Genomic DNA, 20,911 nt, shown 5'->3' on the forward strand with positions numbered 1-20,911 from the left:
AGCAACGCCTCTGTTATTATTTATTCCTGACACACTGCCAGCTGGAGGTGAGGAGGGGTGGCCTTGGGCCATCACCAGCTCAGATCCAGCTGCCAACACCCACATGGCCCCCACCTTCCCCCAGGAGAACCCCAGCCCTGGTGAAGGAGTGTCCCTGAGCACCAGCTCTGCCACAAGCTCACAGACTGTGGTGCCAAATGCGCCGCGACCGGTCATCAAATACCACTAAGAGCAGCAGACAGCACATGGAGTTTTCTGCCTTATAAAGCACTTAAAGGTTTAATTAAAGACGGCTTTATCCTAAAGCTCCTGAAAGGAGGCTCAGACAAACCAGCGAGTGCAATTCCTGCCTCGCACTGACAGCTCTGATTCATTCCACTCTTCTCTGCTTTGGCTGAGGCTGCGGGACCCAGGGATGCTCTGCCTTGCTGGAGGAGCCCAGCCCACGTGGAGAGTGCCCGGTGAAAGCTCCTCACAGCCCTTCCCACTTGCAGCATGCTGGAATTTTAATTATTCCTCTCTTTCCCTGCTCCAGAGTAAAACAATTATGACAGCCCTGAAGAAGGAAGCACATTTTTGAAAAGCACAAGCATAAACTACGCCTGGGTGAACATCTTGCACGCCCAGCTGATGCCAGCAGTGCTGTGCTGCATGGCAAGGGTGGCATGAGGACAGGGACACCTGAGCCACAGGTCACCTGAACCCCCACAGCAGCACCCACTGGGCCAACCTGCCTCGGCTCTCATCCCAAGCATTACCTGCTATCACTCCTGTGCTGCCTCTCCTGCCTCTGAGACGAGTGATTCCTATTCCAGGGGAATTTTTTTAAGCTTGTTTTTGCTGTCAGCGACTCACGGAGGCATTGTTTCTGGCTTTTTTCTCTCGCTCCTCAGCGAGGAGGAAGGGGGGCGAGAAGATGATCTGACAGAGCAGAGCTGCTCCCATTGCTCATCTCAGTGAGCACTGCTGCCTCTGCTGAAGTGAAGTGGGTCTTTTTACCACCCTGTGTGCACCCCAAGGACCCCACGGCCCCACACAATCACCAAGGACCCAGAGGCAAAGCACAGAGGGATACAAGGACATGGCACAGGAGGGATATGGGAGCAGCAGCACAACAGCAGCCACCTGCTCTGCTGGAATCGAGTGCAGGGGATCTGCGTGGCCCCACGAGCCCTGGGACAGCTCTGCCAGCTCCTGTGGGTGCCACACACAGGTGGTTCCACCCTGACCCCCCCAGGCATGTGCTGGGGACAGCTGAGGAACCACAGACAGTGAGAGCAGCACCGTGCCCACTGCGTGCTCCCGTCAAGGCGCCTCACCGGACGGGGACTGGCAATGCTCGCTGAGGCAAATAAACCGTACAGGCGAGTTACCTCATCCTCATTTGTAGCCATATGTTTTTCCCAGCAGAGAACAAACACTTCCAGCCGCTACAGCTTATATAACAGAGCGGAGCAGGGCTGGGAAGCTGCACGGCTTCGCACAGGCGCCGCACCAGCAAAACTGGCACGGACCCTGCTTTGAGACAGTGCCGGCTGCTCGCTCCCAAAACGCTGTCCCGAGGCATGGCAGGGGCATGGAGCTCCCACTGGGAGCATACTGAGAGTGCTCTTGGGTGCTCAGCCCCAGCACTGGAAGGAAAAGTGGATCTGGACCTCAGGAGCTTTTCAACTGAGGGTGGATGAGCTGGGATCAAACAGGGCCTTTAGACCCGGGAAGAAGTTTATCGCATTCACTGCTTGAAGAGAAGTTAATTAGCAAAAACTCCGATCACGGAGAAAGCCCCTAATGAGAGCTAAAGCCTGCAGATTAAAGCAGCTGGCCCCCTGGGAGCTGCCAGGGCTGCAGCTCCCGTTGTTCTGGGGCCACGCAGGACAGCAGTGGTGGCACTGGCAGGTGGGTGGCATCACTGCCAGCTCAATTTCGCCTAAACAAGACAGCCCACTCCAGTAAGTCCCAGAGCCCCAGCATGTGCCAGGAGTCATCCTCCCACAGCTGGTGCAGGCAGAGGGGCTCCTGCAGCTGGCTGGTGGCAACAAGTCCACTGGATCCCACCCTCTGGACTGGATGATGCCACTGAGGCCAGAGGCACTGACCACAGCAGGTCTGGGGGGAACAGGCTCTCATCATGCAGCGAGCAGCAAAAGCCTCAGCCCTCATCAATACTCCCTCGCTGATCTATCCAGCCCATTTCAGCATTTTGTAAAAGGTGTGTAAAAGACTGGGAGTTATTTTTCGGCTATAAATAACCCCTTTAAGTCAGGAACAACATGCTGGTTGCATCGTCTCTTTTTGCCAAGCAGGGCAGGCTGGATAAATTAATTGGGATTAAGATTAGGCCGTAAAATTCCTTTTCATTTGGACTAGAAAATCACAGAGGGCTCAAAGCAGTCGATGCACAGTGAGTAAATTCTGTAAACTATCCACCGGTATCCCACGGTTTAATACCAGCAATAACAAATATAATTTGCAATAAATGGGAAGCAGCTTTCCCATCCATGTCCACGCAGCAGCCAGCGCTGGGGGAAGGCATTGCTGTGCCGAGCGTGATGCTCAGCGCGATTACGGGAGATGGGCTGTGGATGGAGACTGTAATGGGAAAACACAGCAAGTGGCTGCAAAACGCCTGGGATAAAAGCGATAATCAGCGCCGCCGTTCTCCTCCGAGCGCCTGTTTAATGTCACACTAACTCCTGTCCCAGGCAGCGATGCCACCGGGACGCTGGGAGTCAGTGCCAGGGCCACGGCTCAGCTGCAGCTGGGGGTGCCTGGGGGCAGCACTGGGGCAGCCACTGCTCCTGGGGAAGGATTCACTCGTGGCCCCCGGGCTGGCAGGGTGAGCAGCAGCCAATTCCAGCTCACTCCTTGGCTCCTCCACCTCTGGGTTTCATCTCCCAGGGGAATTCACAGGGAAAATGCCACACTGGGAGGCTGCCCACCTCCCACTGGCACCCTGTCTCCTGAAGGTGAGGCTTGGAGAAAGGTTTCTGGCCCCACACTATGAATTCCCAGAGGGTGGTGACGATGGGAGCATGTCCCCACGGCTTGAGGAGGGTGGTGGCAGCTCGTGCCCAGGTGTGGCAGGTCAGGACTGACACCCACCCTGGCAGCAGCCAGCCCGGCAGCCTTGGAGCAGCTCCCAGTGGGGCGCTGCTGAAAAAGACAAAACACGCGGGACACCCGTGCCGCGGTGACCCCGCCAGCCCTCCCGATGTCCCCGCCAGCTCGCTGTCCCCCGGCAGACCCTACCTGTGCTGTCCCCCAGCCCACGCGGCGGCCGAGCATCCTTGCCTCCGCTGCTGTGTCCGGCGGCCGGCTCGGCGGTGCTGCTGCGCCCGGGGCCGCCGCGGGGCCCGTCCCCGCCGGCCGCGGGAGCCGCGGTGCTGGGGGGCACCCGGGGCGGCGTGGCGGCCGTGACAGAAGTGACAGCGGCGGCAGTGGTGGCGGAGGTGGTGGCGGCGGCGGTGGCGGTGGCGGTGGTGGTGGCGAAGGCGCCGGGCAGCGTGCTGCTCTCCAGCGAGTCCTCCTCGCCCGTGGGGCCCCAGACGATGACCTCGGGCAGCGCCGTGGGTCTCCCGTCCCGGGGGGCGAAGCCGCGGCCGCGCAGGTGCCGCCGGCCCCTCCGGGAGCGCGGCCGGCGCAGGGGGCGGCCGGCGGGCAGCGGGGCGGCGGGGGGCGGCCGGCGGGGGCGGGGTCTCTGCAGAGGGGGCGCGGGGCCGCAGGTCCAGGGGGGGCCGGGGCGTTGGAGCTCTTCCCCGCTGCCCGTGCCCCACAGCGAGCCACGGGACAGTCTGTGCCGGAGCGCCGGCCGTGCTGAGAGCTTCCCCGCAGTGCCGGTGGTGGCTGGGGGCTGGCAGCTGGCAAGGTCCATGGCTAGGTGGAACATGGCTATTAAAATCCAAGCATGGCTTCCGAGCGGGCAACCTGACCTGTGGACAGATGGGGATCGTGTTAGAAGGGCAGTGGGGCAACCCTGCTCTCCATCTCGGTATGGCACGCCCTAGATCTCTGAGCCCAGCCAACCAAAACATCCCCCAGCTCCACGGGTACCGTTGTTCTCCCTGGTTCTCCAGCCAGAGCCCCCCAGTACAGCATCCTAGGGCATGCTCCACCTCCTCCCCTTAAAAACTACCACCACCCACATGGCAGGCTGAGGATCCCCACTGACAACTGTGACTTTTCAGTTGGTCTGGGAATGATGGGAATGACCTGAGGACGAATTCTACCTGGGAACATCCTGAAGGAGCAGCCAGTCCCTGCTTTGCCCAAACTTAGCCCTTTTGGGTGAATGATCTAAAGCAGACGGCCCATCCCAGCTCCAGCAGCACCAGCTTTCACTGCAGGGACACTGAGATGCAGAGAGCCCATCCCTTGCTTCCCAAGCCCACAGGCAGCATGATGAATCCCTCAAAGGGCTGGAGAAGAGTCTGTGAGTTCTTATGTTTGCATGTGTAGCCCATCTCCCACTATGGCAGTCACCCACGCCGCAGCAGGAACATCCTCCCACGGAGCACGGCACATCCCCTCCCACGGTGTGGAGCACCCAAGCTGAACATGACCCTGCAGCACAGGCAGGGCAGGAGGAGCAGCCCCTTTTGCTGCCCTTTCTGCCACAGAGCAGCTGGAACACCCCTGAGCTGCTGGCAGCTTCAGCAGTTAGAATTTTGCTTTCACGTCACCGTCACGTCACATCATGTCACAGCCCTCTCCCTTCCCCAGTGGCACCACACCAAGGTTCTGCTCCCCTCATGTCTCCTCTACGATGCTGCCCCATGTAAAGCAGCAAGAAAATCTCTGCCAGGCAAGTATTCTGTTGCCTTCTTCCCCCACTACCCCCCCAGGAAAAAAAATAAATAAAAATCATTAGGCCAAAACCCAAAAATCTTTACTCCATTTTACTTAGCTTTTACACGAGCAAGACTTTTGTTGAACTCAGCAGGAGTTAATGAGAGCTTTACATGGCTAAACGGGCTAATCCTCTGCAGCAGCGCCCGCACAGTCCTTGGGAGCACGACAGAATGTGCATCTGGTTGACAGAAGCATTTGTACACTCCCTCTGTGCGTGAGCCAGCGAAGCTAAAGGAGCTGACCTGGATACTCCCAGGCACAGGCTTTTTCTGCTCAGAGGATCTCTGCTTTTTTCCTAATTGGGTATTTTTTCAAAGCGTAACAACATTTATTTTGGGGAGGGAGAAGGCAACGCAAGGAAAGAGCGCAGAAGGAGAAAGGGAAGAGCCAGAAACAGACAACAGAAACCAAAATAGTTCAGGCTGGGGGAGGAAGGATTTCAAGGCTTCAAAAAAACCACAACCACCCAAACCGTGGTGGTGGGTTTTTTTAGAGGCCGACAGAGTGGTGGCAGCATGAAGAGTGTCCCCCACGTGCTGTAACAAATTCTGTGCTTCCACTGGTGAGGAGCCACAAGCTCATCCTCCAGCCGGATCATCAAGCACAGACTCACCTTTGCAGTGCTCAGGATCACTCCTGTGGCGTGTCAGGCTTGATTTCAGCCTCTGCCCAAATCCACAACATCAACTGAAATGTCTCCTTGCAAGGAAGGAAAGAAGCTGGGCACCTGCTGACATGTCACTCACTCCAGGTGCCACCTCTCACACTATCTGTGCCCACCCCCAGACCTCATCCCCTCCCCAGCTCTCTGTGTTGCTCACACTCAGAACTTTTATGAACAGCTGCTGAACAGAGCAAGGGAAGATGTGCCCAGCCCAAACTTGGTGCTCGTTGCACCCCAGCCACTGCCTGGAAACTTCTGAACACAAAATGCCATTCCTTGGTGCTTGGGATTGGCAGCTCATAGGAAAAACAGATATTCCCCCTGCTTCCATCTCCTCCTCTCTCCTTGTGACATTTCAGGCTGCAGCGATGGCAGCGTAAACTTGCACTGACACAGCTGCATCACTCATAGCAGCATCAGGAGGATGTGTGGGCAGAGGCAACACCCAGCCCTTGTAGTGAACTTCCAGGGGCTTGCTCCTGCAGAACCTGCCTGACACAGCTGCATCACTCATAGCAGCATCAGGAGGATGTGTGGGCAGAGGCAACACCCAGCCCTTGTCTTGCCCTGGGTCATGCTAGAAATTTGTGTCCCAGCATGGCCAGGCAGCGCTGGTGACACCCAGGACACCAGTGTCCCTCACTGCTGCCCAGGTCAGGGGCTCTGGCATGGGGATGGACACAGTAAGGGACACCCAGATGGGGCAGATCCCACTCTGCCCCGAGGACACCGTGGGTCACCCTCCCACCAACGTCCCATCAAGCGATGCCACCCAAGGGGCTGTCACCCCAGGAGCGTCCTCCTAGCCACCACACCGGCTGGCATGTCCCCAGAGATTGGCTTCAGCGACAGAAGCAGCCAGCCCGGTTACCTCGGAGGAATTTTTGCGTGGCATGCGATCTTCTGAGGGCTTTGCAACAACAGATAAGAGCAAGTGTCCTTCAGAATAAATAGCAGCGTGTAGGAGTTGCCGTTGTCCTGGCAACGCAGCGTGATGTGCCCGGCGCGGCGGCGGGGATGGATGCGGCAACGCGTGGCGCGGCCAGAGGCAGGACCACCCGGCCCTCCCCTGCCTCCCCCACCCCAGCACCCTGCCAAGGCTGCCAGCGGGAGCGACACGTCCCGAAGGACACCCACGGAGCGAGGACACATCTCGCCCGGATCTCCTGCCACCTTGTCCTTGCCCCAGAAAACCTGGGCTGTCCCAGGAGAGCCCGCTGCGGCTGGCACAGCACGGCCCGGCCCGGCACAGCGCCCCGGGAGTCCCCGAGCCTCCGCCTCCCTGTCGCCCGGGCAGGCAGGAGAGAGCACCGCCAGCCTCTCGGGAGCGCCGGCACAAAGTCACCGCTGCTCGGAGGCCGGGAGGGCGTTCCTGCTTTGCCGAGACATCAAACAGCTCAAACACTTCTCCAACGGCACGAGCTGCTCCTCAGGGACAGCAGAGAGGAGGCAGAAGATCCTGAGCTGCTCCCAGTGCATGGGGTAGCTCCCTAACTGCACCCAGAGAGGGGCTCTGGCGTAGGGAAGGGAATACATCATCCAGACCCACACCCATCCATCTGCCTCGGTTTGGGGGCACGGAGCCAGCCCTGGCTGGAGGTAGGGCCAGAGGGATGTATTGGGCAGGGCTGTAGTTACGCTCCTCACTCGGGAATCGGGGCTTTCCTCACCCCCCTACAAGCACACCCAACCTATTTTGCAAAGAAATTTGAGGAGCGTGGGCAATTTTCACATTACTTCTTTTCCCATCTTGGAGGTGAATGGGAATGTTATCCCAAAATACTGTTCAAACTCCAGGAAAAACTCAATAAAACTCTGAAACTGGGTTAGATAAAGAAACACAGAGCGGATATATTTGAGAAAATGAAATCCTGTCCTTGATCTCCTCATCTGAGGTCTTGGCTCCCACCAGCCACAAATCCTCTCCCCTGGCTCCATGGATGGTGAGGTGGGAAATGAAACTCCTACAAATATTTACCTGCAACAAGCACAAGGGCAGATTTCAAGGAAACTGCTGGGCTAATGACATGGACCAGGCACACCAGGCACTCTGGGACTATTTCCTGAGCCAATCCAAGTCCATCCAGTCTCAAAGGTGACGGAACAGTGAATGTTGCACTGGAGCCACCACAGCCTTCCCACCCAACGCACCTTTCAGAGTCCTCCCCTGTATGAAACCCCTTCCAGAATCTTTCCAGGCGCAGCTGTGTGCTTTGAAGAGGAGGACAGTTGGCATTTGATGTGAAAGAGATTAATTTCAAGGATGCTGGAGGACGTGAGCTCACCGTGGTCCTCAGCAGTGGGGAAGAGGCTGCCATGGCACTTGGCACTACTGTGCACCAACCTCCACGTGCAGGGAGGGAAAGCAGGAGCATCCAGCATGGAGTGGGACAGAACAACCCCTGCCCCAAGCCTGGGAACCTTCAGGGGTGGCAGCACCTCAGGCAACCCTGATACTGCAGACAGGACATGGATTAATCCAGCACAGCCGCTGTGCTCCTAGAACCCCCCGGCTCTGGTAATGTGTCTGAAAATTAACTGGGATCACAGCTCTGACAAACATCAAAACACCACCCGTCAGCACTAACCCACTTCCCCAAAGCCTCAAAGGCTCACTTGAGTGCAGTCCCTTTCATAAGGTCCTTTTTTGCTCTCCAGCATCAGCCCCTTTCTCCTGTGCCTGTGGAGACACTTCACAGGAGCATTAACTGTAGAATAGGCTGATTTTTAATGCAGAATTATACAAATGGAGCCATTCTTCCATTTCATGCCTCCTGTTAGGTAATCTATCGGTATTGCACAGGGAATCAAGGTTATGTCCTTGTTGGGGTGATTTACGAACTCTGAGCATTTCATATCTCCAAACACCAAGCGAGGCAGGGACAGAAATATTCCTGTGAATGCCTGGAGCAGGAGCAGGAGCCGTGGTCAGAGAGTTGGGGTGATGTTTCCTTGACCCAGGCAAGACAAGGCAGGACAGCAGGCACCACACTCTAGGAAAAGCATCCTTGGCAGCGCGGCTGCGTGTCCTACAAAGGCATTGGGAGCAGGGCAGGTTATGAGAGAACACGCAGGAACTCAGTGGCTCCATACAGAATAGAACGAGGCCGCTGCATCCCAGTGGGTGACTTTCACACTGGAGCAGGAAGAAGAGGGGAAAACTTCAGTGGCAGATACTTGGCCCACGATTGTGTGTCCTCGCCGAGGTGGGGACTGCAGCCACCGCCGCAGCCGCTCTCCTCTCCATCCCGCTGTCCTGTGTGATGATCCCTGCAGTGCAGCGACTGTCCTTTGTTGTCACGCTACCAACCATCACCATGGAAATGGAGCATCGCCACTCTGCACTCTGGGCTGGGCCAAGACTCTCCCCAGGGCTGGGAGGAGGGGAGATGCACCATCCCATGTGAGGGTGGCACGGATGAGTGCCAAAAGGCATGTGGCAAGTTGTGACACAGGATCAGCAGGTGACCTTGTGGACCACTCCCACATGGTGTCCACTGTGTCCCACCCCACACCCCAGGCATCAGCAGCGCCATGGAGACCTCTTTCCTGAGCCATGTTCTGTTATAGGAGGAGTTTTTCTGATCCCAGACCCAATGGGAACTGGGAACATAAACACACTGTGCCATCTGTAGCCCCAACTTCTTCCCAGATAATTATAAATTTGTGAAAATATGGCTGCCAAGCTCTTTAAAGCCAGGACTGGGACTTATGGCACAAAGGCTGACACACAGTAGCACCTAAGTAAATTAAATGTGCCACATCACTACCTATCTATATTACAGTCCTGAGCTTCAGGATTACCTACTAATAAAAGTGATATTTAAAACAAGTCCTAAGTTCCTCCGCTGCCCCCTTCTCCCCACAAGTAATTAAACTGACGCCGCTTCCCGCAGCGGAGGGGATGGGATTTATCATGGAGGGAAATCAGCAGAGGGTGAAATAGGTTGAATCCTCCCCGCCACGCTGCTGCGGCCAGGCAGACAGCAAACACCCACTTCCCTGGGAAAACGGGGCAGAAGGAGGTTGGGTGGGGCTGGGAAGCCACAGTTCCCCCCAGGATGGAAATGCCAGGATGGACACAGCTGGATCCACCCCTGCCTGTGCTTGTGAGAGGGGGGCAGGAGGGCGGCCGTGGCGGTGGGAGCCACTCGCTCTTCTGCCTCTGCCTTGAGCTCACCCAGCTGCAAATAAACAATTTTACCATTTGAATAGCCGCGAGTGCGGAAGGCATAATTAATACCCAGCGGTACCATCAGCCAATGTGCTGATGCGGGAGGTGCAGCCCCTGCCAGCGCCGCCAGCGCACAGCTTTGGCTCCGCAGCGCCGGCCCCGGCTGCTCTCGCCTCCGGGCCCGTCCTTCGCCAGAGGCAGAGGAAGGGCAAAGCCCCGGTGCAGGCACCTGGGGCTGGTGCTGGAGCCCACCAGCGCAGGACTTCTCCGGTGCATCCCACACCCACATCATGGGAAGAGGCAGGACGTGGCAGAGCAATGTGGGGAAGAGTAAAAAGGAGCAGGCAGAGAGCAGGCCTGTGTGGCATCGCTGCAAAGGCAAGAGCTGTGCCCAGTTGCTGCCAAAGTTGAGCCAGCCTTTAACCCTGAGTTTCAAGTTCAGTTCCCACTTTCAAGTATTTTAGAAGACACTGAGAGGACAAAAGGCCCAGTGCCTCCAGCCAGCCTGAGGATGAGTGTGAGAACTAACGCAGTGAGCTGGCCAACACTGCCCATTATGGTCAGCCTGGCTTAGCTTGCTCTAGAGAGGGCAGGACATCTGCTTGAGAGAGTTTTCCCTGGTCTTCAGGGGTTATTTCAGACAGGATTTGAAAAGTGCCAGGGTGGGAAGCCCAGAAGTTTGCATGCATCTTCAGACAAAAACATGCCTCTTAAAAATTTCTGTGCAAGACCAGTGCTCGGTAATTTACCTGCCACCGCTCTGGCAGCAGCAGCTCTGAGCCCAGTCTGGCTCTCCTGGGAAGACTCAGAATGCTGCAGGTTCATCTGCCAGTGTGGCAAGACAGGTCCCAGCCAAGCCAGAGGATAAACTGCCTTGAGTCCTCCCCAGGGGGGTCAACACAGTGGCAAGCTCAGGCCCTGCATCCCAGGGTACTGCTGGAGCATCCCTCCTGGCAAGGCAGAGTATGGATCCTCCTAGAGCATCCCCCACAGTGGGCATGGGGCAAGTACCACTGGAATATCTTCCTGCAGCAGCACAGCCTGGGTACCACCAGAGCATCCCCTGTAATAGACACAGCCTGGCTACCACCAGAGCATCCCCCACAGTGAGCAAAGCCTGGCTACCACCAGAGCATCTCCCTCAGTGGTCACAGCCTGGGTACCACCAGAGCATCCTCCTCAGTGAGCACAGCCCAGATACTACCAGAGCACCCCTCCCAGCAAACACAGTGAGGGTACCACTGGATCATCCCTCTCAGCACACACAGTGTGGGTACCACTGGAGCATCCCCTCAGCACACACAGCCTAGGTACCACTGGAGCATCCCTCTCAGCGCACACAGCATGGGTACCACTGGAGCATCCCCCTCAGCACGCACAGCCTGGGTACCACTGGAGCATCCCCCTCAGCACACACAGCCTGGGTACCACTGGAGCATCCCCCTCAGCACACACAGTGTGGGCACCACCAGAGCATCCCTGCCAGCACACATGGGGTAGGTACCACCAGAGCATCCCTGCCAGCACACATGGGATGGGTACCACTGGAGCATCCTCCTCAGCACACACAGCATGGGTACCACTGGTGTATCCCCTTCAGCACACACCATGTGAGTACCACTGGAGCATCCCTCCCAGCACACACAGTGATGGCACTGCTGGAGCATCCCTCCCAGCACACAGTGATGGCACTGCTGGAGCATCCCTCCCAGCACACAGTGATGGCACTGCTGGAGCATCCCCCTCAGCGGACACAGCACGGCCGTCGCTTCCCCCGCCGCCGCCCGGCCGCCCCAGCCAGCAAACACTGCGTGCATTTAGCGTGGCAGGGCCGGACAGTGGGGTGTTTCATCAACCCAGCAGCGATAACACTCGGCTTTTGTCCCTCCTGGATAAAGGGGGTTTGTGAGCACTGGCTTTCCAGCCCAAACTGGCACCTGTCGCCAACTTACCCCACTCGTCCCCCCCTCGAGTTCCGCAGCAGCGCTGGGGACCAGGCAGCAGCAAGAGCTCCAGCTCAGACACAACTTGCTGGGAAGTTTCAGATTTCCAGATCCACCAAAATCTTGTTGAAGAGCCACAGTCTCAAGTTCTATTCTTGCTGACACTAAAAACAGTCCATAAACCTAAGGAAATCGGGGCTTTCCCCCTCATTTTAGCTTCTACCCAAGCCTCCTTGTGTGTTCCAGCTCCTCATGCACATCACAGAATCGCTGCCCAGACTTTACATGCTGTTGGTGACCTGGCACAAAAGACAGTGCTGCCTTCTCCCATCCCCATCACAGCAGCAGAAAACACTCCCCCATGTACCAAAACCAGTCTGCTGAGGGAACAGGACTGCAACATACGTTGGAGCACATTAAAACCAGAGCTTAGAGACCATCCCTGGTGTTAGTTAATGCTGCCCACAATAAATAAAGCCAGCGGCTGAGCTGAGTGGCTCCCTGCTGTGGACACAGGCACAGGCAGGACAGTGCGCTTCCCTGCCATCCAAGGAATTTTGCTTTTCCTGCTTTTCTCATGAATTTTCTTCCCTTGCCACACATCTGCCTCCTCTACAATCAACTGCAGGATGATCAGGCCTCCCCCTTGGATAAGAGGATGGCACTGGCGTGTCCAAGCAGGATGCAATGCCTGGTGCTATTGGATGGGACAGGATGGAATGGGATAGCTTGGCATGGCAGAAAAAAATGCAAGGCTCTTCCCACTGAGATGGCAATAGTCTGGCCAGATCCCATACTGGAGCTGGACCCTTAGGAAGGGTTTTGTTCCTCTGAATACATGTCCACAAAATGATTTCAAGAGATAGCAACTGAGTCAACCCAGCCCTTAGCTCTGAAGGACCTACAGTGAGGAAAACCGTGGCACAAATCTACAGCTTATGCTGCCCTTCAACCTCAGTGCTTTCCAGATAAATAACCCAGCGCTGATCGTATTTTCTAAATGAATGTGCTCAAGCATGTCATTACAATGAAAGCAGGAAACGCTTTGATCTAAAAAAAAATAAGTTGGCTCAATACATCTAAAGTAGCAGCTTAACAAGCTTTAAAGCAAAACAATTAAAAGAGGTCTGTGCTGTCTTTGTACCACAATGTGTCTTGGCGGGAGCTGAGCATCAGAGCTCACTGTGGTGTCCGTATCAATGGGAAACGCCTCCAACCATGGAACACATCCAGGGAGAAAATACCTCATCATGGGATTTTTGATGATGACCTCACAAAGTGCTCTGCTTTCCCAGGAGCAAAGACAAGCCTTGACACCCTGGAAGCATCTGGATGACCAGCACGGGACCCAGCCAACCCTTCCCCATGGCAGAGGCTGGATGTCTACACAGGGAAGTCCAGGTCTAAGCCAGGTCTTCGCTCCAGCACCACGATCTCCAGGTGGAGCTGCTCTCAATTTGCCCTGCAGTGACTGAGATCCAAACCTGTCTTTCTCCTGGGAAGTCCCTGGCAGCCCAGGGATGCACAGCCTGCCCGGAAACCTCAGCAGCCATCCTCAGGAATGAACACAGGGAACACGTCAATAATTTCAAAAGCTCCATAAACTCTAACAGAAATGGAGAAGATGAGAGGAGTGAAGACTCTGAAAGCAGAAAGAGGAACAGATGGCTTTTATGGAGCAAGAAATACAATAGGAAAAAATGGAGCAGCAGAGCTCTCTTTGAAGGTGTGAAACGTCAGTAGGGAAGCCTGGAGAAAGCCAAGGCCCAGGAGCTGGGAGCTCAGTGCAGGGCACTGCATTGCCCAGCTGAGGCTCTGGCTGGTGGTCCTGGGGAGCTCCTGGCCCCCTGGCTCCTGAGACAGCACTGGCTCTGTCCAGCCCCACCACAGGGACATCCCGCTGCCAGAGAAGGGTCAGCGTGACACGCAGCATGGAGAAAGAACAGCCCAAAAAGATGATGAAAAAGCCAAGCTAAAATAGAAAGCAAAGGCAGCGGGAATGAACTCCGGGGCAAAGACTCTTGATCCTGTCACAGAAAGTTCTAAATCCCTTTTAGCACCAAGCAATTTCTTTTCTGTGGAGAAGAGCTGTTCTTCCTGCTATGGCCATCTCACTGTGCATGCAGCAAACAGGCAGCTCACAGGCTCTCCTACTGCAGCCACAGCAAAATCCTGATGGATCAGTGACGATGAGGATTTGCCTCCAGCACCTCAAGAACACTGTGCCATTGGGGGCACAGCCCCTTGAAGCCCAACTGCCAGTGTGTCAGGGATCACTGTGCTCTGCATCTCATTAAAAAAACCCAATAATCCCCTTTGCGAGAGAGATTAAACTTTTGCAGCATTATCTCCAATGGGTTGGCAGCAGGGGATGACCTCCTGCATTCCTCAGTATCTCAGCTTCCTTCAAAGGCACCTGTGCCAGCAGCCTTACTTCCATCCTCATCCATCAAAATTAGCAAAATTGATTTTGCCAGAGAATATGTCACTTTGACAGGAACCCAGAGTAAATCCTGAGTGAATCACGTCAGATGATGCTGAGGTAGAGCCTCTTACAAAGACAAGAAACAAGAAGATGAATAACTCATCCTTATCCTTTCCATGAAAAACTTCTTAAAAGAAAACCCATGAATGACAGATACTTGTAGAAAAAAGGTTGATTCATTTTGGGAGTTCTTTCTAAAATAACACTTGCCAGCATCCGGAACGGTCACACTTTCCCTACATGAACGCCCCGCCGCTGCGGACTCAGCCAAGCTTTGGCTCTGGCCGGGAAGAGGCAGAGCCAACCACGCTCCCGGCGGGATGCGCGGCTTCATCTCCTGGCATTCCTCACCCACGTTCCGGTGGGTCCTTAAGTGGATGTCCTCATCCATGTCAATTAACTGATGCTTCATTACTCGAGTCCTGCAAAGGGAGCAGAGATGCTATCGCAGGCGCCGGGAGCAGGGCTGGGGTCACGCACGGGACTCAGGCAATTACAGAACGCGTCCCTGAGGAAGCCACGTGTGCTTGTGCTTGCTAGGCAGGCAATTCCCAGGGGGGACAACCTGGGCTGCCCCCGACCTTGTCACATCTTCAACCTGAATGGCGTGCAGTCAAGTGGCAACATCAATTAGCGGCATTTGCTCTCACCGGCGCCTCGAACGCTGCTGCTGAGCAGCGAGTCCCCAGCCTTCCCATGCTGAGCACAGCAGCTCTACACAGCTCCTCAGCTGGCATCACACAGCCACATTCCCCATCTATAGGGCTACAAAACACAGCTGGAGTTTCTCCTGACCATCCCAGAATGCTGCAGAAGAGGCACAGCCAAAACAGTCATGGACAGGAGCCATCAGTTCTCACCAAGCTGTAGCTGAAAGCCACAAATCCGCTCTCCTGTGTGGCACAGCGCAGTCCCACATGTGCTGTGTGCTGTGCTGCCATTGTCCTGTGGCACACGGTCACCCCTGTGCCAGCACATCCCCGTCTCCATGCTTCTCTTGTGCTAGAGCACGTGCCCTCTGAAGAGCTCCAGTTTTTTCCACCTCAATCATCCAGACTTGCCTCTTGGAGGAAGCGCCTCGCCGCTCCCAGGCTATGTGCTGTTTTTGAAGCAGCTTCTGCTCAGCCTTTATTTGGAAGTCAGTGGAGCTGGCAGCACTGGCATCACAGCCAGGCCAGCAAAGCTTCACCGCTCCTGCCTCACCACAGCTAAGCCTCATCCCATGGATGCTTCAGCCAGGGTCCGGAGCAGCTCCGCAGCCAAGGCGCTGTTTCTCCTCCCTGCCAGCTTCTGCAGCAGGAGCTGAAGAGTCCTTTCCATACCCACAAAGGTGCTTTGCCAGGGGACATCTTCTGCTCCCAATGGCTCTGGCTCGTGGGGACACAGCAGCCATTGGCAGCGGGGACACAGTGCCCCTGGGATGCTCCAGCACTGCCAGGAAAGCGGAGCTGCTGAGAAAGACCTTCAGAGCAAACTTCAACAAAAATCATCGCATGTCAAAGCGTATCTCCTGCCTACACATCATTTCCAAGTCACAAGGAGACATTTTGCAGATCGGAGTTGGAAATGAGCACTTTGTGAATGACTGGCTTTATTTATTTCTATAAGTCCTCAGGCGAGTCACAGTGGGTGTTTGGCCCCCTGCCCCAGGCACCCAGCGCCTGCTGACCCCACCCCTGCTCATCTCCATGGAGCTGCTCATCCACCTCCAACCAAGCTGGGTTGTTCCTCCTTTTCTGGGTGTTGCTTGGGACCATGAATGCCAAATCTCTCAGCACTGATGGGAGGACACTCCCACACAGCTGCACTTGGGGAGGTCTCCACCCTGCTCCTGGAGCATCACACCCAGCATCCCTGGCCCCATGTGAGCACCCACGGCACAGCACCCAGCCCTGCCACCACACCACAGGCAGTGTGGGCACTCTGCCTCCAGCTTGGGCAGAGTTTTGGGAGCACTGGGGGTGATGGAGCCAAAATGCACATTGGTCCCCACCGTGTCCCCAGTGAAGGAGCTCAGCGCTGCACTGAACGGAGGCTTTAGTGCAGCTTCGCCTTGCAGAGCCACCAAGGCCAGAGAAAGTAACTGATAAACCCAGAAAGCAGAAGAGATTCAGCAGCAGACAAAAACTCATTTCACAAGGAATCCTCATAAAACCAAATTAATGTTGAAGGATGAAGGCAGGTAAACCTCCCACAGTTAAGTTCAGGCCACTGAGACTCAGTTTAAATCTCTCAGCAGTTCTGATTTAATCAATGCATTTCCAAGTGAAATTAGATGAAGTACATCTCCATCACAGGAAATTATATAAGCTATCAAAGTCTGTAGGTGCAAGTCCCAGTAAAGAAGAGCCACAGGAAATATTCATATCAATTCAAATTCCATTTTTAAGGAGTCACTTCAGGTCCAGAGTTTAGCATTCTTTTAGTGAAAAATATCACTCTAACGAAAACAGTGAGCCAAGGCAAGGAAGGGCCAAGCAGCAGGTTTGGGAATAGCCCTGCATAACCCACAGTGACTGCTGGGATGCTGGTCTGTGCCAGGAACCCCCTCCCAGCAGCACCACCCAACGTGGGAGGGAAGGAAGATGGAAGGGAGGAAAGATGGAAGGAAGAACAGAAGTAAAACCTCTTTGTTTTAAAGGAGGGGGTGAAAGCACCAACAATGTCACACCATCCACTGATCCACCCAACACACTCAGCCTCCAGGAATTATCCTGCTAGAAGACTGTTGCTATCAAACCCAAACTCTGTTGGGCTTGAACTGTTGTTGCCCACTTGGACACCACCAGCCTTCAAGGAGAACAACAGGCACCACAACCCAGAGCAGAGCAGCTCCTGCTCAGCACACTGAGGTTCCAGTAATCTTGGTAATCTTTCCTCCCAGTACTTCTCCCATTAGCTATATTTAAAAGCTTAGGCATGCATATATTTTCATAATAAACCTCAGAGCTGCTGGAAGTTCCACGGCTTATTCACACCCTATGGAGCTGCCCTTGGGAGCCTGTATCCATCCATACCTACACTGAGGTAAATAAGGCATGCTGGGACAGCCTGAGGATCACACTGGGTGAGGGAATGTGGGAACACGGCTGGAGATCTCTCCTCTGCCTGGCTGCCTTTCCCTGTTTCACTCTGGGCTCTGAAGGAACATTAGCAACTCCTTCTTTCCAGCAGATGACCAGAGCCAAGCCGTGGTGCTCCGGCCACGGGAGCAGCTGGGCCGGCAGCTTGCCCGTCCCGTGTCCCGCCTGCCGAAGGCTGGCACAGCAGCTGCCACACGGGGCAGCCCCCAAGCATCCCAGGCAAGCGGCAGCACCACCACAACTCCCACCTGCCACCCCACTGGAGACACCACAACGGCAAGGCGGCGGCCCCGGTGTTATTAGAACAATTATTCACGCTCTGGGAAAGCGGCTGCCGGAGCCCTGCGCCGCTCCCCTCGCCTCATCTGGGAAATTGCTGCCAGCGTGGAGGTACAAACCGCTGCATAAAAGTGCAGTTTATTCAAGCATTATTGTGCCTGTTAAGTATCATAGCCAGTGACACCAGATGAATTTCTGTGGCAATCAATCCACCCGGGAGCAGCAAGCTCAGCCCCTGTGTGGATGCAGGATGAGTAAGGACTCCTCAGTGGAGGCCATTAACTCCCACTGCTTACTGCTCTCATTACTTCCCAGACTGCAAGGCTTGCATCTTTGACGAGCGGCTGAATCTACATTTGACAGTGTGAACCTGATGGGTGAAATTCATGGAAATTGTTTGCTTTGGCAGTAAGTACAAGGCCCATAAAGTTTCCACGGAGCCAATGTGCAAGGATGTATGCTTTTAATGAGTTGCTTTATACAATCGCCGAGAAATTGCAAACGGTGGTTTTACTCCTACTGCAAATCACTCCAGAGCTCAACGCTGTAAAAACCGTGGCATATTGTTTAAAACATTATATTCATAGCTGTGGAGGGGAAGTCCTCGGCAGCGCTGGAAGCCTGGCACGCTGCAGAAAGCTGCCGTGCCCTCGCAGGCGGGCGCAGGCACTGACGCAGGCGTGTGCACGCACACGTATGTCTGTGCACACTCAGGGAGTGACAGAGCCACTGCCACCTCCCAAAAGAACAGATTTTGCCCCGCAACACCCACACCTGCCAAGAGCAGAGCGGGGCTGGAGCATCGCTGGGACCTCGCGGGGGCTTTCAGGGCAGCGCTGCTCGCTCAGCCCCGCTCCGAAGCGGGGAGCGGCAGCTCCCCTTCATCGGATAATTCTGAGAATGCAGTTGTAAAGGTCCTGCCCTCCCCGGCAGAGGAGCGCAGCTCACCGCGAGGTCAGGCACTGCCACCGCCCCGGGCGAAAGGGATCCGACTTGAAAGGAGCAGCACGGTGCCATCTCCCCGCCGCAGGCAGCCGCTCCAGGCACAGGCTGCACGGGGTGAAACGGGCGCTGCAAAGCTCCACTGCTTCTCCTGAAGCTATTTTTCTAGTAGTCTTCGAGAAAATGAGGAGAAATGACATGGGAAATGTCAGAAATAAAGCCAGAAGCAATTAGAGTAAGAGAGAAGGGAGAGCAGCAGGCAAGGTTAGCAGTAAAGTTATCTCTTATTAAAAATAAAACGCGGAGGGACTGGAAGCTGATGAGGTGGCAGAAAGGACAGCCTGGTGCTGGGGATCCAGGATGCACAGCACAGAAATTCGCAAGGCGAATGAATCGAGGAGGGAAGCAAGCAGAGGGCTCCTGTTTCCATTGCTAAACTCTCCTCAAAAATAACAAAGCAGAGGGCGTCCTCTGTTCCCAGGATTACAGCTTTCTGCCGCGCCAGCCTCGGGAAACGGCCCTCCAGCTCCACTGGGCTTTCACCTGACACGAAATAAATCCAAACGCGTGGCACCCTGAGAAAACCCTCCGGTGCTTTCGCCGGGAGGAATTCCTAAGGTCACTACATCACCACAGACTCCGTCCTTCCCGCACGCAGCAGCGCATCCTCAGCTGACGGACGGACAGACAGACATCTCCAGCGGCAGCGTGAAGGTGCTCGTGTGCCCGGGCTGTCGGGGTGCACCAGCCAGAGGCACGGGACAAAGAAGGGGGGCACTGGCAGCCAGCTCGCCACGTGCCTCTGGAATATGCGGCGCGGCACGGGAGTGTAAAAGAGAGGCCAAGGGCCTCCCCCAGCTGCTCAGCACAGACAAAACCTCAGTTCAGGTTTCACCCTCCAGGACTCCATCCACAGCCCGGACAGAGGGACAAAGCCTCCAGCGATTCCCACGGGTGGCAGACAAAGGCTTCTCGCATCACCACTCGCCGTCCGTGGATTCGGGGGGCCCTGCCTGCCTCCCTCCGTGCCCCATGGCTGCAGCCATGTTCTGCCAGAGCGCAGGGGCGCGGGGGGCGGCGCGGGCTGATGGGCTCCCCGAGGTGCTGCGTGGGGGCTACACCCACCATCCGCTCATCCCGCAGCTCCCCTGCCCACACAGCCCTCCCGCTCCCCAGGGAGCAGCCACAGGGCCCGCTGCGAGCTGCGGGAGTGGGGTGGCCGCTCGGGACTGCTCGCCTTGGGACCCCTCTCCCCAGCAGCAGGTGATGTGCCGGATCCACCGTCCCGCTCGGTGGAGGGAGGTTTGGGGTTTGACCCCTGCACAACACAACCGCTCAAACCCAGGGCTTTCGAAATAAAAAAAAAGCCGGCTGGGGAGAACAAAACAGATTGTGGATTTCACTTTTCCTTAGGGTCTCACTTGTTTAACCCGCTGCTGCTTTCACTCGATGCTACTGAGATGGGCTCAAACCACCAAAAGCCAGGTACTGCTGGGGCTCCGGGGCCGCACACAGGCAGGGGCCGGGGCCAGGGCTTTCCAGCCACAGCACCATAGAAATAACAAGATTTCGGCTCAGATGACTTCGCAGCGGTAATGAAAATGTGTTACGTAACACTTTGCCTCCGTCTCCTCCGCTTTGCAATTCTCGATTAATCTCCCAAACACATCCATCCATCTATCCGTTCATCCATTCATCCAACCATCCATCCATCCGTCTATCCATCCATCTGCCCGCAGCCCGGACGCCCCCCCAGCCCCTTCCCCCGAGCGGCCCCCGCCGGGGCGGCCAGGGGGGGAACGAGCAGCCGGCAAGGGGACGCTGACCGCGGATCCATCTCCTGGGCAGGGCGGGCGAGCGGGGCGGGGGAACCGAGTGGGGGGAGCCCGGCACGGCGCGGAGCGTGGACCGGCCGCCTCCCCGGGCGCCGGCAGCCGCCGGCTGCACCGTGCGCTTCCCGCTCCGCTCGACACACCGCTCTCCATCCCGCACCCCGCTCCGCTCCCCAGCCCTCTCCCCACTCCCCACTCCAAGTTCGTGCTTTAACTCCGCCGCTCCCCGAGCGCGCCCGGCGGCGGGATGCCCTAAGCGCCGGCTCGCGGGGCCATCGCTCCCCGCTCCTACCTGCTTCCCGGGAGCCGTCGCATCCACATCGTCACGTCTCGGCCCGGCCCGGCCCGGCCCGGCGGGGCTACCCGGCTCGGCACCCGCGGCCAGACCCGCTTGCGACTCCGTCTCCGCGGGGAATCGCCGGGCAGTGCCGGGACCCCGCCGGGGAACGGCCCGTCCCTGCCCGGGACGCCGGCTCCGGCAGCCTTTTCCCCCGCTGGAGAGCTTCTTTCCCCGGACCCCGCGAGCAGCCGCTCGCCGGCGGCCCCGGGGAGCGAAGCCCCCGCTCCGCCGGTGGGCACTGGCCCAGCGCGCCCCGGGACCGCGGTGTCGCCGCGCGGAGCCCCGGTGTCCCGTACAGCCCGTCCCCGCCCAGCGGGCAGC

At 56.5% G+C, this 20,911-nt stretch overlaps 1 protein-coding gene across 1 annotated transcript in view; it reads right to left on the bottom strand.

The window, feature by feature from the left end:
• Positions 1-20,617, bottom strand: part of AJAP1 (adherens junctions associated protein 1) — a 34,350-nt gene extending 13,733 nt beyond the window's left edge. Inside the window, exons 1-2 of the mRNA XM_041419700.1 lie at positions 20,543-20,617; positions 3,250-3,929 (exon numbers count right to left, since the gene is read on the bottom strand). Of these exons, the coding sequence (XP_041275634.1) occupies positions 3,250-3,929; positions 20,543-20,571 (709 nt within the window). The 5' untranslated portion in view covers positions 20,572-20,617. The remainder of the gene's footprint in view (positions 1-3,249; positions 3,930-20,542) is intronic.
• Positions 20,618-20,911: the final 294 nt, after the last annotated feature.

Source organism: Onychostruthus taczanowskii, unplaced genomic scaffold, assembly GCF_017590055.1.
Source record: "Onychostruthus taczanowskii isolate IOZ18803 unplaced genomic scaffold, ASM1759005v1 scaffold61, whole genome shotgun sequence".
Classification (NCBI taxonomy): domain Eukaryota; kingdom Metazoa; phylum Chordata; class Aves; order Passeriformes; family Passeridae; genus Onychostruthus; species Onychostruthus taczanowskii.